We start from the raw sequence: 19,082 nt of genomic DNA, 5'->3' as shown, positions 1-19,082 counted from the left end.
GGTAAAGTCCTAAAAATGGAGCATGTAATGATCTCCGTAACGTAAACCGTAAATTTTATCTGAGCTAAAAGTTTAAATCACCGTCAATTTCAGTCTTTTATGTGGGAAATAGATTCAGAATTTGCCGACATTCCTTATCATACTGACGTCCGTTGGCTGAGTTGGGATAAAAATTCTCAATAGAGTTTTTAAGCTCAGCAAGGAAATCTGTCAGTTCATGGACATGTATGATGTGGTGAAGGCATTTCAAGTGAAGCTGTCACAAACGCACCAGTGCAACCTGCCTTACCTTCCCTGTTGCCAAGCAATGTTGAACCAAGTCAGCGGACTTTGCTGAACTGCACCTGTGCAGATTCAGATGGAGCTGCAGTGTAGTGATAGACTCAAGGGAAAGTATGACACTGAATGGCCCACACAGTTTATTAGTTCCATTCCTGAAGCAATGCCCCAGCTCCATCTACATGCGGCTCGAACCTTGTGTATTTTTTCTGGGGTTTTTGGCCATGTGTTCATATTTCTAACTTGCCTGATTTTGACAGAATATTTAAAGTTAAAGTTTTTTTTTTAAGTTTATTTAATCTGGAATAATATTCCTGTCCATTTTTATTCATATTTATGTTTAAAAAACATTGTTTTAGTTTGTTCAATAAATCTTTATCTTCTATATAATCTATTCATTCACTAGTTTGGTAAACTGCCGTCCAATTTAGAGACTCGAGGAAGTCTGAATCACTGTATCACAGCACAGTATCTTATTTTATTTTTAGTCATTTATTTCAGTTTTTGTTGCACTAACTGAAATAAATTTATGATGTTTTGAATATGAATCTTAACCAAGCAAGTATTGAAAAATAACAGAACCAGGACAATGAGGAACGCGAAAGGTGACCTTCCGCGTTGTTATGGCACGCGCCGGGTTATGGATTAAATCCAGTGGAATTACGCTCCCGCAGTAATAGACGTTCCAGCCCTGTATTGCAGCCCTAAACCATAACCTTATCCCTAAGCCTAACCATAACCTTATTTCTAACTGTAACCAGCACTTTAATGACATGAAATAGTGTTTTCCCAAGCGATTTTAAGGAAAAGAGCAAACATGTGTAGATTGAGTCCAAACGGTTCTCACATGTCCTCAGTTTTCCGATGTCATCATGTAGGAATGTGTTGGGTGCCCGAAAACGTAATATGTTGACGATTTGTCACCTAGCGTAGAATGTTACGCTTTGGGAGTGAGAACGTGTTGTAGAAAGGTATAGTAATCATCCACAACTATTTTCAGTTGCGGATGATAAAGGATTCAGAAAGTTTATTCATGCAGGCCCATATGACAGAGAATATGCATGTTCTTTTTGTTTTCATATTTTAATTTATATTTAATTGTGTTGTGGTTTGTAGTGTTTTATGTTGTTTCATTTTAAATTTGTTTAAAAGGAAAAAGCTGAAAATGTAAATAGTTAAAAGTTGAAATGTGACTAGTTGGTTTTTGTATTATATGATTTATTTATTACATTTTATGTGGAGTGAATAAATAAAAGTATATTTACGGTGGCCCCTAGAGACAGAGCACATACAAACTTCAAAACACGTACAAACCCTGAAGCACGTAAATCTCCAAAACACGTACAAAACACAACAGAAGTGCTCCAGAATGCTAGGTGCAGTGTTGAGCTTTTGTTACCTAGTGGCTACACAAGCCAGCAAGTACCAACGACCGCATTTGGTGTGTGGTAGTAACAGGTAAATGAACATTTTTTGTTTAATTATTTGAATATATATGAGTGCTTGTGTATAAATACACAAACCATACACATATGCTTTCAATTGTGTAATTTAAGTGATCTAGGTAGCTCTGTTTTGGAAGTTCAGTTAACTCTAGGAATGTGTTTTGGAATTTGTATGTGCTTTTTGGAGTTTGTACGTGCTTTGTCTCTAGGGGCCACCACATATATTTATATATAAACATATATAAATAAAACCACATTTTTTTTACATTAGTACGGTAACTCCTTTTGTGCATAATTTTATATTATTGTTTAAAATAAATAAATTAAAGCAACAAAACAACCTGAAGAGCCGGTTCGGAGCTGAAAGAGCCGGCTCTTTTTAGTGAGCCGAGCCTAAAGATCCGGTTCTCTAAAAAGAGCTGGAAATCCCATCACTAGAAGGAACAATCAGACCCCCAAAACATCAGCTATTTTATGTAAGAACGTGAAAGCTGTCCAGATTTGATGATTTCTAGAGAACTTGTTCACCAGATCTTTTTGAATAATAGCCCTAACTAATCAATATTTGATGTGTCTTTGAGTTGGCCTGGGTTGTGGGTTTTTGTTTTTGTTTTTGTTTATATAACATAAATCTGGCAGTCGGAGTGATGCTATGAATCAAAATCCCAGCAGCTGATAATGCTGACTTACAATCTATCTACTATTATCCCTATGGTAGTGGTAAATCTCAAGTATTCCCAAGATTACATGTAAATTGCCTCTGAAACTTCATTCTGTGTCTAATGCAGAATCAGAATGAGTCCTTCCTCCTAGGTGCTCAAGCAGAAGGACTGGTTGGAGGTTTAACTACTTGATGGTCACTGATGGTGCCTCAGGAAGTTGGGTAGTGTGTTTAGCAGCAGAGCAGAGCTTCGGGTCACGTCAGCTCACAGGTGAATCTCAGCAGTAGAATGGTGGATAATGTGAAGGAGTGCCGACCGACTGCTGTGTTGATGGCTGCACACAAACAAGACAAAATTCAAATGCTGATGTAACAACCTCCTATCCAAGCATGTGGTATTTGTACTGTCAACCAGCCAGTTTGTCCTGTTATCTATCAATCCAGTACGTGTGTGTGTGTGTGTGTGTGTGTGTGTGTGTGTGTGTGTGTGTGTGTGTGTGTGTGTGTGTGTGTGTGTGTGTGTGTGTGCGCGCAAAACTCCAAAGTTTGAAAATGATCACAAATACATCAAAGTGTCACACTGACAAACACACTGTCCTTTCTTCTAACTACACACCTGGTGCATAAATACTATATAAATAAATAAAAACTGCAAACAGTTTCAAAAATAAACCTTGTACTGTAAATACTTTTGACACATTGATTCATCACTTAATTCAATGCCTTTAACTGTTTTCTATCATGAATTTGCAATTTGGGATTCAGTATCTTCACTCAGGGCACTGTGGACTGGAAGAGCCAGCGACTGAGCCACCGACCTTTGAGTAGCAGATGACCTGCCCTACCTCCTGGAGGTAATCAGATTATGTGTAGTTATTAAAATGTGCTGGGAACTCCCAAAAAGCCCACACCTTGAGGTCACTCTCTTTTTATACTTCTTGTTTTTCTTTTAGACTCGTGCAAAGTTGCCACCGTCACAGTTGTAGCTGTACTGAAACTGACGTACCAATGTAATGTTCTTTTCCTCTCTTCAGTCTTGGGTTGTCTGTAAAAACACAAGATTCGCTTTGAAAAGACCGAAAGCATTGACTGATCAGAACTAATCCCTACACAAACAACTCACCAAACACGATCAGGCGGGTGTGGGTATCCGTGGAGCCCAGAGGATTCTGGGCTGTGCAGCGAAACATGGAGCCATTGAGCTCAGCAGGGACTCTCTCCAGGATGAGTTCCCTTCCGTTATGGACTGCTCTGCCATCGAGCAGATCCCCACCAACCTTGGTCCAAGTGAACATTGGCTCAGGGAAGACTTCACTCTGTGGACACACAGGTGTGTGAGCATGAGAAGCATTTTAAATTTTATGCCATTGAAACTGTCACAGCTATCCAACAGAAGTACTACAAGTTCAGATTTTTAAACTTCACAATGATTTTTAGAGTCTCTGTGTTGAATACTCACTGCAGAAGGTCCCAGCTGGAAGCCCTGGACAGTGATCCGCACTGTATCTCCCACTTTGGCTTTACTGGGACTCATGGACAGCTTAGGTCCTCTGGGAGCAGCTAAGAGGAAAAATGTAAAAATAACACACTGGACACTGAACACATGTGACTGGATTTAAAAACAACTCTGTTTGCATGTTAGCTCAGCCAGTTAGTGAATGACTCACCCAATGTGACCTCAGCTTGCATGGGCATGGATAGAGCTGGGTGGTTGACCTCACAGCTGAATAGAGCCTCATTGTCAAGCTGGGGGTTGAGGCTCCAGGTTAGCATGGCTCTAACCTCCATGGTGCCATCGCCTGCTGCCTGCTGCCGGTGATAGAAGTAATAGAGAGGGTCAGTAGTCTGAACCCAGCGGGGAAATTCCCTGCTCACTATTGTCTCAGGGATAATCTCAGTGGTTTCCTCAGGATTCAGTTCGGACTCTTCTTCTTGGCCCTGAGAGTCAACAGGTCCATTATGGTCTAGCCTGGCCTGCTTCTCCTCTTGCTCCAGCAGGGTCCTCTGGAGTTTGGTGTCATCAACATCTCGACTGGTCAACACCTGGGTACTCCAAAGCCCTGCCTGGTTCATAGTCCAGCTCTTTTTGTGACCTGGGCTCTTACTTTGAACTCCTACTGAAGAAAAAGACTGGGCTGTTGGCACAACATCAATAAGCTCACCATCTCTCTTGAAGTATACCTAAACAGCAGAGAGAGAAAAACTTAGCTCACTAGGCATTTTGAAGACATTTAATCATAAGTCAAGTTCAGCTGGAGAACTCCATTGTGTGTGTTAAAGTTAGTAGGATAGTGCAGAAATGTGAGTCTCATCCACAGCTGTAAAATTTTTAAAAATGCTGGCAGCCACCAGTGCTACCCCTCAGGCTCCTCCTCCATAGATCTATGGTTTAAATCTGAAATCTTCCAGGTGATTTTCAGAAAAGTTGACCTTTGACCTTGACCTTGAAGTTGAGGTCACTGAGATTTTTAGTATTTGCACCTGTGCTATTAATTCATTTGGAAGTCCATGCCGCCTGTTTTCCCACCCGCCCAGTAGATAATAATAACTCAGCCTTTTACGGCTAAGCAGCAACCAGGAAAATCAAATAATCGTCAGGTTGTAATTTTTACAAGTCTATGATATAGACACCAACTTGGACATTATCAAGGTTATTGGCAGTTGCACTTGCTCCTGTTGTCTTCACTGATAGCAGACACTTCTCAGGGGTTGGTAGTGCTAAGACAACTTTACATACAGGATTTGTTCCCCGTGTGGCAACATGTTTAGATTTATCTTTGTTTTTAGTCATTTAGGTTTAGGCATCCAAACAGGCTTACAGTGCAGAAGGGGGAAATGAAATAGGAACAGGGTGAATAACAAAATCTAACCATCCTTTCAGTGTACATAAGAGCTTTTGCATTTTGCTATAAGATGGGTCTGCATTGTTCTTGCTCTATTGCTTTTTTATTTTGTAGTGGCATTTTCAGCAAGAATTGTATCCATCTATTTAATTCTGCTTATCTAGTTCAGGGTCACTGCCTGGGATAGGGCTGAAACTATCTCTGCTGAGGGCAAGAGGGGGGGGGGGGGGGGGGGGGGGGGGGGGAGAGGAGGGAGGGAGGGTAGCCAGAATTATGTTTCTAAAATGACATTGCCTCTAATTCTGTTGGTTTCATAAGTGGAAAACACGAAAGCATACTGTAAATAAAGGAGCTGTCACTGCACTGCTGATTGTTGGAGTTTTCCTGCTTACAGCCACATAATATTCTCCAATATTAATTCCCAATGCAATAAATTCCCAATTCCAATGTTCAAAAGAGGTCATCCAGGGTACAGAACACAGTTTTAAATAGCTTTTTTGCTTCCAAATTTCCAACTGCTGTAGGGTGCATCAAGTAGGGGTTATTGCTCTTTTTATGTGAGCACCAACCAAATCCAGCAGTGCACACTAAATTAATTCTGCAGTGAAAGAAAGAACACAGTTTTCAACTCTATCAGGAAAATATTTGAGTTGTTTCCATATTCATAAATAGGCTGATGATCAACAATTAAGTTATCCTTCCTCACATACTTAGCAGTGATGTAAATACCAAATCTTTCAAGAGAGATAAAGACATAAAAATTCTCCATCTCACCATGGGAGCTGGTTTTGCTCCTGTAACAATGCAAACCAGAGTGAAGTTTTGAGCCTCGTAGCGGCTGAATGGAGCTGGGCTGTTGGCCACCACCACAGAGATAGACTTTGGAGGTACTGGAGAGAAAATACAATGACCAAGGCAGTCAAAGAGGAAGGTGCTTTCATTTCATTGAAGGTGTGTTTAATGAAGCTGAGCTGACACTGGAGTGCAAAGACCTTAAAGAGCAAAAATTTCAAAACATTACAATAATGTTTTTTTTACTATTTTTACAACTTATTACCCCAGTGTAATGAATTCTTCCTGTAAAATATACACCAATGGCAAATTATAACCAAACTATAGCTATAATGAAATACTTTACAATACTTCCATAAATTACTACAGAATTTAGTAAAAGATATACATGGTGCCAAGAGAAAACCACTGATACAGCCAGAGATGTTCATGGGACAACATGAGTATGAATACATACCTATGACAGTGAGGGTGATACTGCTAGAGGCTAGAATAACTTTGTCTTTGGAATTTCTGTCATAAATCCCTACATGGCACTCATACAGGCCATCATCCTCCATGTGAACTTCTGGAAGTCTGTTCATGCAAAGAATGATTTTTATTAACAACTCAGATTTTCTGTGGAAAATTATCATAGAGCATAACAAAAACACTATTTCAGTGTACTAGTCTCACCGAACTGTTGACTGGTATACTAGGTCCTCCCGTTTGCGGTTGTCCTCCATGTTGGAGTAGCTAGTGTTGTACATGGCATTATAGCTGAAAATCTTTTGCTTGGCACTGGCTCCTTCAATAATCTGCCAGGTAGAAGTACATTAGAATTAGAATCAATTGAACTAGAGGAGGCGGACCATATAGATACAGTGGGGCAAAAAAGTATTTAGTCAGCCACCGATTGTGCAAGTTCCCCCACTTAAAATGATGACAGAGGTCAGTAATTTGCACCAGAGGTACACTTCAACTGTGAGAGACAGAATGTGAAAAAAAAATCCATGAATTCACATGGTAGGATTTGTAAAGAATTTATTCATAAATTAGGGTGGAAAATAAGTATTTGGTCACCTCAAACATGGAAAATCTCTGGCTCTCACAGACCTGTAACGTCTTCTGTAAGAAGCTTTTCTGTCCCCCACTCGTTACCTGTATGAATGGCACCTGTTTGAACTCATCATCTGTATAAAAGACACCTGTCCACAGCCTCAAACAGTCAGACTCCAAACTCCGCCATGGCCAAGACCAAAGAGCTTTCGAAGGACACCAGGAAAAGTATTGTAGACCTGCACCAGACTGGGAAGAGTGAATCTACAATAGGCAAGCAGCTTGGTGTGAAAAAATCAACTGTGGGAGCAATCATCAGAAAATGGAAGACATACAAGACCACTGATAATCTCCCTCGATCTGGGGCTCCACGCAAGATCTCATCCCGTGGGGTCAAAATGATCATGAGAACGGTGAGCAAAGATCCCAGAACCACACGGGGGGACCTGGTGAATGACCTGCAGAGAGCTGGGACCAAAGTAACAAAGGTCACCATCAGTAACACACTACAACGGCAGGGAATCAAATCCCGCAGTGCCAGACGTGTTCCGCTGCTGAAGCCAGTGCATGTCCAGGCCTGTCTGAAGTTTGCCAGAGAGCACATGGATGATACAGCAGAGGATTGGGAGAATGTCATGTGGTCAGATGAAACCAAAGTAGAACTTTTTGGTATAAACTCAACTCGTCGTGTTTGGAGGAAGAAGAATACTGAGTTGCATCCCAAGAACACCATACCTACTGTGAAGCATGGGGGTGGAAACATCATGCTATGGGGCTGTTTTTCTGCCAAGGGGACAGGACGACTGATCCGTGTTAAGGACAGAATGAATGGGGCCATGTATCGTGAGATTTTGAGCCAAAACCTCCTTCCATCAGTGAGAACTTTGAAGATGAAACGAGGCTGGGTCTTCCAACATGACAATGATCCAAAACACACCGCCCGGGCAACAAAGGAGTGTAGAAGCAAGAAGCATTTGAAAGTCCTGGAGTGGCCTAGCCAGTCTCCAGACCTCAACCCCATAGAAAATCTGTGGCGGGAGTTGAAAGTCCGTGTTGCTCGGCGACAGCCCCAAAACATCACTGCTCTCGAGAAGATCTGCATGGAGGAATGGGCCAAAATACCAGCTACTGTGTGTGCAAACCTGGTAAAGACCTATAGTAAACGTTTGACCTCTGTTATTGCCAACAAAGGTTATGTTACAAAGTATTGAGTTGTATTTTTGTTATTGACCAAATACTTATTTTCCACCCTGATTTACGAATAAATTCTTTACAAATCCTACCATGTGGATTCATGGATTTTTTTTTTTCACATTCTGTCTCTCACAGTTGAAGTGTACCTCTGGTGCAAATTACTGACCTCTGTCATCATTTTAAGTGGGGGAACTTGCACAATCGGTGGCTGACTAAATACTTTTTTGCCCCACTGTATGAATTTATGCACGCCTCAGCTTCCAAGCAGATACACCTATGGTATCAGTTTCAAAATCTTATGTGATTTCCGTCTCGAGTTATCGCTTTACAACATTGTGTGAATGTGTGCGTGAATGGGTGGATAACTGGATATGTAAAGCGCTTTGGGGTCCTTAGGGACTAGTAAAGCACTATATAAATACAGGCCATTTACCATTTTACCATTTACCATTTCAGAAAGCTTGACCTCTGACCTCTAACCTTCAAGTTGAGGTCACTGAGATTCAAAATCGCCTGAGAGTTTTAGTAGACACGCCTATGGTATCAATTTGAAAGTCCTATATCAGCCTTGACATGTGCAATTTGCCAACCCCAACATAAAAAAGTAAAAAATGTATTTCCAGTTTTTGTGTTGAGATTAGTTGACTAACGCAGCGGTTGAAGAATATCCCATTTCTTTGCCATGAGAAACTCTTAGGTGTATTTTGCAGCTGGCTTTGGGTCATTGTCCATCAGTAGTTTGAAGTACTGTCCGATCAGTTTTGCATCATTTGACTGAATCTAAGCATTAAATATAGCCCTGTGCACTTCAGAAGTCAGACTGACATAGCAGCCACATCAATAAATCCATCTGTAAAATTAGATAAACACACTGGCACATGCTGGCACATCATGGGCTGTTGCTTTTCCATTATCATATTTTTCTCTTCCCATGATTCTGGTATAAATTTATCTTGTCTATTTCATATCTGCCCAAAAAAAAATTTTCCCCCTTAACTATGCAGGCTCTGTTTTTTGGAAAAGTGTAATCTGGCCCTTCTGCTGAGTGTAACCGGTGTTTGCACTTTGTTGTAAATCAGAATCAGAATCAGAATACTTTATTAATCCCGAAGGAAATTATAGGTTACATCAGGCAGCACGCTAATGGTGCATGCGCACTTACAAAGGAACCTTCTGACCAAACTTTACACAAACATCACATTGGGAAGACATGTCAGAGAGGTAGGCTGATAGGAAAAAACAACGGAAATACAATATACTCAGGCTATAAAGACTTTGCACATCATTTCCTATCTACATTTTGCACTCCCCTCACTCATAATCTTACATATTTGTTAATTTATCATTTGTATTCTATAACTGTAGGTACTAGGTATTATATATTTCTTTTATGTGTATTTATTGTTAATATTTATACAGTGATGTATATATTACATATACTGTAAATACTTTTCACCATAACACCACAGCAAGATCCACGCACAAACTTGGAAATAAAAGTCATTTTGACTCTGATTCAGTCTGAGAGCCAAGTGTTTGGTTGGGGTGATGCGGTACTATTAGGTCTTCAAGATAAGATGGGGCCTTATTATTTAAGACCTTGTAATGTGATGACAAGGATTTTGATTCTGGATTTAACAGGGAGCCAATGAAGAGAAGCCAGTACTGGAGAAATCTGCTCTCTCTTTCTAGTCCCTCTCAGTACTCTTGTTGCAGCATTACACACGCAAGATCATCATTCAGCTCAAAGCTAACTAACTTTACCTGTTCGCTTTCCCGAAACCACACAATCTCTTTCAGGCTGCCATCTGTTTGGAAGTTGCACTTGAGTGTGACTGTATCTCCAATGACGACAGGAGGAAGAGATTCACTAGTAACGGTTAAATAACCTGCCAAGAAGAAAACAGAGGAAGATAAGACTCCTGCAGTGAATAGAAAGGTTCTGCACAGTCAATAGTCCTGTAGTTTCTTATACTATTCACTGCTGCTCTGTTGTACAGGGAGTGCAGAATTATTAGGCAAATGAGTATTTTGTCCACATCATCCTCTTCATGCATGTTGTCGTGCTCCAAGCTGTATAGGCTTGAAAGCCTACTACCAATTAAGCATATTAGGTGATGTGCATCTCTGTAATGAGAAGGGGTGTGGTCTAATGACATCAACACCCTATATCAGGTGCGCATAATTATTAGGCAACGTCCTTTCCTTTGGCAAAATGGGTCAAAAGAAGGACTTGACAGGCTCAGAAAAGTCAAAAATAGTGAGATATCTTGCAGAGGGATGCAGCAGTCTCAAAATTGCAAAGCTTCTGAAGCGTGATCATCGAACAATCAAGCGTTTCATTCAAAATAGTCAACAGGGTCGCAAGAAGCGTGTGGAAAAACCAAGGCGCAAAATAACTGCCCATGAACTGAGAAAAGTCAAGCGTGCAGCTGCCAAGATGCCACTTGCCACCAGTTTGGCCATATTTCAGAGCTGCAACATCACTGGAGTGCCCAAAAGCACAAGGTGTGCAATACTCAGAGACATGGCCAAGGTAAGAAAGGCTGAAAGACGACCACCACTGAACAAGACACACAAGCTGAAACATCAAGACTGGGCCAAGAAATATCTCAAGACTGGTTTTTCTAAGGTTTTATGGACTGATGAAATGAGAGTGAGTCTTGATGGGCCAGATGGATGGGCCCGTGGCTGGATTGGTAAAGGGCAGAGAGCTCCAGTCCGACTCAGACGCCAGCAAGGTGGAGGTGGAGTACTGGTTTGGGCTGGTATCATCAAAGATGAGCTTGTGGGGCCTTTTCGGGTTGAGGATGGAGTCAAGCTCAACTCCCAGTCCTACTGCCAGTTTCTGGAAGACACCTTCTTCAAGCAGTGGTACAGGAAGAAGTCTGCATCCTTCAAGTAAAACATGATTTTCATGCAGGACAATGCTCCATCACACGCATCTAAGTACTCCACAGCGTGGCTGGCAAGAAAGGGTATAAAAGAAGAAAAACTAATGACATGGCCACCTTGTTCATCTGATCTGAACCCCATTGAGAACCTGTGGTCCATCATCAAATGTGAGATTTACAAGGAGGGAAAACAGTACACCTCTCTGAACAGTGTCTGGGAGGCTGTGGTTGCTGCTGCACGCAATGTTGATGGTGAACAGATCAAAACACTGACAGAATCCATGGATGGCAGGCTTTTGAGTGTCCTTGCAAAGAAAGGTGGCTATATTGGTCGCTGATTGGTTTTTGTTTTGTTTTTGAATGTCAGAAATGTATATTTGTGAATGTGCAGATGTTATATTGGTTTCACTGGTAAAAATAAATAATTGAAATGGGTATATATTTGTTTTTTGTTAAGTTGCCTAATAATTATGCACAGTAATAGTCACCTGCACACACAGATATCCCCCTAAAATAGCTAAAACTAAAAACAAACTAAAAACTACTTCCAAAAACATTCAGCTTTGATATTAATTAGTTTTTTGGGTTCATTGAGAACATGGTTGTTGTTCAATAATGAAATCATTCCTCAAAAATACAACTTGCCTAATAATTCTGCACTCCCTGTATATACATCAAGGCTGAGGCATGTTGTTGCTGAGGACTTTATTTATTTGAAAGCTGTACTCCCCAAAGTGCTCTACCAGGGGCAACAGGACACTGGACCATGTGCACAGTAACATCAAGCGACACCCCTCCCCCACCTCTGACAATATGACCACTCGTCTCTGCTCTTCATCTGTTTTTAAACCATCCTCAGGAAACAAACCCCTCCAAGCACCCAGGTCACTAAAACATGGCCAGATGGTGCTCTCATCCAGCTACAGGTGTTGATCTGACAGACTGATTCATCTTTGAACAGCAGGACCTGGAGAGCTTCACCTAGTCTGTCCTTTTCTACATTAAGTGCTGTGTTGAGAATATAACAGTTTTTCCTAACTGGAAACCTTGGATCACGAGAGAAGTACAGGCTCTGATCAGAACTGGTAACTCTGCCTTCCAGCTGAGGGAAAGTTTTCTGTACAGCACTGCCAGAGCCAACTCTAGGAGGGGTGTCAAACAAGCTAAGGAGGCTCACAGGAGGAGGATGAGGCCTTCAGTTTCACACTTAGCAGAGCAGCTCAACAACTTCTTTGCTCAGCGTCACCTCACCTCCCCCTCCTTCTCACCCAGCACTCTCCCTTTAGGAGCATGAGGTAAGGAGGCAACTGAGAGTGGTGAACTCCAAGAGAGCTTTGTGGCCATGATGGCATGGGGCTGTGGTCAAAGCCTGTGCGGACCAACTGGGAGGGGATCTTCATCAGGTTGTTTAACCTCTGCCTGACTCATGCCACCATTACCACCTGTCTGAAGGCCTACATAATGATTCCCATTCCCTAAAAGCCTGTAATAGACTTCCTCAATGACTACAGACCTATACCCCCTAAATCTTCAGTCATGAAGTGTTTCGAGTGTCTCAGCATATCAGAGACTGCCTACTGCCCTCTCTGGACCCCTACCACTTTGCTTACAGAGCAAATCAGTCCACAGAGGATACCATCTGATCCTGTATCACTGATCTCCTCACCAACCAGCCCAAATCAGTCAGACTTATGTCACATTCTAAAGATCTGACATGTGGGGTACCGCAGGGTTCAGTTCTGGGTCCTATTCTTTTTCTTTTGTACATGTTACTTCTAGGACTTCTAATTAGGCAGTTCCCTGAGGTGTCTTATCACTTCTATGCTGATGATATTCAGCTCTATTGCTCTTTTAAGCCAATGGAAGTCCATAAACTGTCCTGTTTAATTAAATGTTTAGCTTCCATTGAATAGCGGCTTGGTCACAACTACTTACAGCTGAACTCTGAGAAGTCAGAAACATTAATTATTGCCCCCGACAACCAGATATCAAACAGCATCTTGGTTCTCTCGCTCATCTGTTCACCCTAGCCTCAGGTACCTTGGTGTGATCTTTGATTCTGCCATGTCCCTAGAACAACAGTCTCGTCAGTTAATTAGGAATTGCCTTTTTCAGCTAAGAAACATCTCCAAACTGTGAATTTTGCTGTCTAAATCTGAGTTAGAAATGGTTATTCATGCTTTTATTTCATCTCGCTTAGATTATTGTAACAGTCTTTTTCTTTGTCTGAGCAAAATGAATCTTGACCATCTCCAGTTAGTCCAGAATGCTGCTGCAAAGCTTTTAACTAAGATACGAAAAAGAGAGCACATTACACCAGTGTTACGTTCATTACACTGGCTTCCAGCCTGAGATCATCTAATCAAAGGCTGTTGGTAGTCCCACAAACTTGTTTTAAGACCAGAGGAGATCGATCTTTTAGAGCGGTGGCCCCCAGGTTGTGGAATGCTCTCCCTCCATCATTGCGTTGCCTTGATTTTATTTATTCTTTTAAAAAGCAGCTTAAGACTCATTTATTTAAATTGGCTTTTAATTTGTGCTGTATGTTTGATCATTGATGTATTTTATGTATTTCTGTTTTATATTATTGTGAAGCACTTTGTGGTTTTTATCCTGTGAAAAGTGCTATATAAATAAATTGATTTGATTTATCTTTTCAATGGTCTGTTGTCATGTAGCAGTGAAGGCTTGATATAGGACCCAAAATGCAGACTAATTGGGAAAATTAAACTTAAACACAGCTTTATTGCTGAATGACTATGTACATAAACCAAGAAACCTAAACTGAGATACCAGCCGGAACACACAGCCAGAGGATGAGGGAGATCACCACACTGGACGGAGGGAGACACAGACAGTAAATACATCAGAGGGGGTCAGAGCAGAGATGAAACACCTGGGGAACACAGGTGAACAAAATCAACTGACGAGACAGGGGAAGAACAACCGAGTATGGAACACACAGGACTCTTGTCTAGTTTCAAACAAAAACAGGAAGTACGTGAAACATACACACCAAGATGCAGACTGATGAAACCCAGGGAACAGAGGGAGGGGCGAGAGAGGGAGGGACGAGAAAGGGCATAAGAACAAGGAGAGCAAGGGACAGAAAGGCAAGAGAAACCAGACAGACACACAGACCATGACTGGGGAAACGGGGGACAAACAAAGGACCTGCTGTGGTGGACACTCATGAAAGCAACCAACTAAATGAACACGTTGTCATGGTCCCTGTGCCTGCCCGGCCAGCCCAGTGTGGCCACAAATGTTTTTGTTTTTGTTTGCTCTGCCTTTGCTCTCCCCTCTCTTGCTCGCCTTGCTCTCTCTCTCTCCTGTCTCTCTGCCTGGGCGGAGCTCAGATTGAGCTCCCACCCTTGGCCCACGCACCTGCAGCTGATCACCAGTGATTCTGCATTTGGTTACTGACACTTCTTAAGGCAGGGGCGCTGAGCTACTCGTCGCTGGAATATTGAATAACTCTAGTTCAGGCATGGGCGAACTACGGCCCGGGGGCCACGTGCGGCCCGTTAAACGTTTTGATCCGGCCCGCCAAACTTGAAAAAAATTTAATAAATTAACCTTGTTAATGTTTTATTTCCCCTGCAATTCTGATGTTTCCTCACTAGATGGCGCACTCTAGATATATTGGCTTTGTTGAGGTGAAGCGGCGTAGGCCTATTACTCCACGTTTGCACTTTACCCCGTGACCTACCGCCCCTCTATGAAGATGAGCGGACCCAAGAAAAGGAAAGTGGACAGAGAATGTCGAGTGTTCAAAAAGGAGTGGACAACTAAATATTTTTTCACTGAACACCGATCATCTGCTGTTTGCCTGATATGCCAAGAAACTGTGGCGGTTTTTAAAGAGTATAATATTAGCCGTCACTTTGCCACAAAGCACGCAAATTATGCTAGCAAGCTCTCAACAAAAGAACGGGAATCTGCTGCTGAGAAGTTGGCAGCTAATTTGAAGGGTCAGCAAAGTTTTTTTCACCGTCAAACTGCCATTCAAGAGTCAAGTACCAAGGCCAGTTTTATGCTTTCATTCAAAATAGCAAAGGCCAGCAAACCACTGTCAGAGGGCGAGTTTTTAAAAGAATGTATGGTAGAGACAGCAGGTATTTTGTGCCCGGAGACCAAAGACAAATTTGAGAAAATCAGTTTATCACGGCGGACAGTGACTCGCCGTGTAGAACTAATAGATGAAGATATCACCAGCATATTAAACAAAAAGGCGAAGTCATTCACTTTTTATTCTTTAGCACTGGATGAAAGCAACGATGTCAAAGACACTGCTCAGCTCCTCATTTTTATCCGAGGAATCAACGAAACCTTTGAAATAACGGAGGAGTTTTTGACAATGGAGTCTCTGAAAGGACAAACACGGGGAGAGGACTTGTTTGAACGAGTGTCTGCTGCCATCGAAAACATGAAGCTTCCCTGGAGTAAGCTTGTTAACGTCACCACAGATGGATCTCCAAATTTAACGGGAAAAAACGTTGGCCTGCTGAGGAGAATCCAGAATAAAGTGAAAGATGAAAACTCTGACCAGGATGTGATTTTCCTCCACTGCATCATCCACCAGGAATCTCTATGTAAATCGGTGTTACAGCTGAATCATGTTGTGAATCCTGTGGTGAAACTTGTCAACTTCATACGCGCAGGCCCGTCTGAAGTTTGCCAGAGAGCACATGGATGATACAGCAGAGGATTGGGAGAATGTCATGTGGTCAGATGAAACCAAAGTAGAACTTATTGGTATAAACTCAACTCGTCGTGTTTGGAGGACGAAGAATACTGAGTTGCATCCCAAGAACACCATACCTACTGTGAAGCATGGGGGTGGAAACATCATGCTATGGGGCTGTTTTTCTGCCAAGGGGACAGGACGACTGATCCGTGTTAAGGACAGAATGAATGGGGCCATGTATCGTGAGATTTTGAGCCAAAACCTCCTTCCATCAGTGAGAACTTTGAAGATGAAACGAGGCTGGGTCTTCCAACATGACAATGATCCAAAACACACCGCCCGGGCAACAAAGGAGTGGCTCCGTAAGAAGCATTTGAAAGTCCTGGAGTGGCCTAGCCAGTCTCCAGACTGTGCAAACCTGGTAAAGACCTATCGTAAACGTTTGACCTCTGTTATTGCCAACAAAGGTTATGTTACAAAGTATTGAGTTGTATTTTTGTTATTGACCAAATACTTATTTTCCACCCTGATTTACGAATAAATTCTTTACAAATCCTACCATGTGAATTCATGGATTTTTTTTTTTCACATTCTGTCTCTCACAGTTGAAGTGTACCTCTGGTGCAAATTACTGACCTCTGTCATCATTTTAGGTGGGGGAACTTGCACAATCGGTGGCTGACTAAATACTTTTTTGCCCCACTGTATAGTATAGGCCATCCCTATACACAAACCAATACCATTTCAAAGTCTAAAGCTCATCAAAGATCCATAGGGGGAGGTACATCACTGTTTAAGATATTATCATGGAACAAAAAATACATTTCGTAAATGTATATGGCCCCAACGACTCTATGAACAATTTTTCTTTACTTTTGTCACAATCTGAAAGCAGGGACTCAAGCGCAGAACAGGTTGACGTCTCAGAGCACCGTTTATTTACACACCAGTGCGATAATATATACAGTGACGGGGAAAAATCCAGGGTTCCAAGGGATTAGGGGAAGGCTCTCTCTCTCACGTTCGCTCACGTCCTCACATCCAACTCACACACGTTCGTACAGCTGGGAGGTCACAGGTCCGGGAAGGTAAAGTTAGTAGCACAATTATCCAGCGATGAGAAAATCTGTGGCCCAGTCTCAAATAGTAGTCGGGAAATCAGCTGATCGCCAACAGGTGTGTAAGCCAAGGGCAGGAGCCAGCAGTGAGCTCCGCCCAGGCAGAGAGGTAGGGGAGAGAGAGAGAGAAAGCAAAAACACAAGTGTAGCCTTATGAGGCCGGCTGGGCAGGCACGGGGACCGTGACAACTTTACCTAGAGCGTCAAAAATTCCCAGCATGCTTCACCATCAGAGCTTCTGTTGCGAGCACGTCACTACCTGACTGAGGTTCCTCTCATTCCCCTACCAAGGTCTCTCATTGTCCAGAATTTCTTCTGATGTCTTCTCCCACCATTTCTTCCAAATTTTGCCAGCACACTTGCTCCACTCAGTGGATTTCATGATCATGCAGTTGAGGTCACGGATCGCTTCTCATCGCTAGTCTGCCTACCACTTATATTTTTGCCTTATATTTTAGTATCCCCTCACCCTCATCAGTTGCACACCACAAAAGGAAGACAAGACAGGGAAGGAAAAGCCCAGGTATATTACCAGACAAGTTTTTGTGATAAATACTTCAGGTATGCCTCTTCCAGAACAATGCATTCCATTATTGTCACAAGATTTCAAGATTTTGCTTTTTCTCCAACAAACTAAGCAAAAAGTTTTCAAAGAAAAGTGATTTTATGTCAATTTTATAGGCATTTACATCTTAAAGCATGGTATCACCAACATTCTCACAATACCAATTTTGGTTTAAAAATAGATTGGATTATGACATATAGATCATGTGTCATGTTTCCTGTCCAGTCTGTCATGTGTTTCACGTCTGTGTTGTGTCCATGTTGTCAAGCTTGTGTGGCATGTCTATGGCTGTGTCCATTAAGAGACCGCATGCTTGAAGTACGCATTTTGAGACCTATTAGAGGATCATCATTTAGCCTGGAGAAATAGTTTGCTGCTTTATAAGAAAGCCCTCCGCAAAGCCAGAACATCTTACTATTCATCACTGATTGAAGAAAATAAGAACAACCCCAGGTTTCTCTTCAGCACTGTAGCCAGGCTGACAAAAAGTCAGAGCTCTTTTGAGCCAACAATCCCTTTAACGTTAACTAGTAATGACTTCATGAACTTCTTCACAAATAAAATTTTTTATCATTAGAGAAAAAATTACCAATAATCATCCCACAGATGTAATATTATCTACAGCTACTCTTAGTACCATTGATGTTAAGTTAGACTCTTTTTCTCTAATTGATCTTTCTGAGTTAACTTCAATAATTACTTCCTCCAAACCATCAACGTGTCTTTTAGACCCCATTCCTACAAAACTGCTCAAAGAAGTCCTGCCATTAATTAATTCTTCGATCTTAAATATGATCAACCTATCTCTAATAATCAGCTATGTACCACAGGCCTTCAAGCTAGCTGTAGTTAAACCTTTACTCAAAAAGCCATCTCTAGACCCAGCAGTCTTAGCTAATTATAGGCCAATCTCCAACCTTCCTTTCATATCAAAAATCCTTGAAAGAGTAGTTGTCAAACAGCTAAAAGATCATCTGCAGAGGAATGACTTATTTGAAGAGTTTCAGTCAGGTTTCAGAGCTCATCACAGCACAGAAACAGCTTTAGTGAAGGTTACAAATGATCTTCTTATGGCCTCTGACAGTGGACTCATCTCTGTGCTTGTCCTGCTAGACCTTAGTGCAGCATTCGATACTGTCGACCATAATATCCTATTAGAGCGATTAGAACATGCTGTAGGTATTACAGGTACTGCACTGCAGTGGTTTGTATCATATCTATCTAATAGACTCCAATTTGTGCATGTAAATGGAGAGTCCTCTTCACACACTGAGGTTAATTATGGAGTTCCACAGGGTTCAGTGCTAGGACCAATTCTGTTTACATTATACATGCTTCCCTTAGGCAGTATCATTAGAAGACATAGCATACATTTTCACTGCTATGCAGATGACACCCAGCTCTATCTGTCCATGACGCCAGATAACACACACCAATTAGTTAAACTGCAGGAATGTCTTAAAGACATAAAGACCTGGATGGCCGCTAACTTTCTGCTTCTTAATTCAGATAAAACTGAGGTTATTGTACTCGGCCCTGAAAAGCCTAGAAATATGGTATCTA

At 41.8% G+C, this 19,082-nt stretch overlaps 1 protein-coding gene across 1 annotated transcript in view; it reads right to left on the bottom strand.

Annotated features, from left to right (window-relative positions):
- Positions 1–2,586: 2,586 nt before the first annotated feature.
- The window catches only part of LOC308407629 (immunoglobulin superfamily member 21-like), a gene marked incomplete at its 5' end in the record, with an annotated part of 43,873 nt that continues 27,377 nt past the window's right edge, over positions 2,587–19,082 (bottom strand). The window contains 9 exons of the mRNA XM_080899419.1: positions 2,587–2,720; positions 3,392–3,430; positions 3,509–3,701; positions 3,845–3,945; positions 4,053–4,566; positions 6,003–6,118; positions 6,478–6,596; positions 6,696–6,817; positions 10,017–10,141. Of these exons, the coding sequence (XP_080755545.1) occupies positions 2,641–2,720; positions 3,392–3,430; positions 3,509–3,701; positions 3,845–3,945; positions 4,053–4,566; positions 6,003–6,118; positions 6,478–6,596; positions 6,696–6,817; positions 10,017–10,141 (1,409 nt within the window). The 3' untranslated portion in view covers positions 2,587–2,640. The remainder of the gene's footprint in view (positions 2,721–3,391; positions 3,431–3,508; positions 3,702–3,844; positions 3,946–4,052; positions 4,567–6,002; positions 6,119–6,477; positions 6,597–6,695; positions 6,818–10,016; positions 10,142–19,082) is intronic.

This window comes from Rhamphochromis sp. 'chilingali' (assembly GCF_963969265.1).
Source record: "Rhamphochromis sp. 'chilingali' genome assembly, chromosome: 12".
NCBI classification, from domain to species: domain Eukaryota; kingdom Metazoa; phylum Chordata; class Actinopteri; order Cichliformes; family Cichlidae; genus Rhamphochromis; species Rhamphochromis sp. 'chilingali'.
The sequence above is the reverse complement of the archived record's forward strand: the minus strand, read 5'-3'. Positions and strand labels throughout refer to the sequence as shown.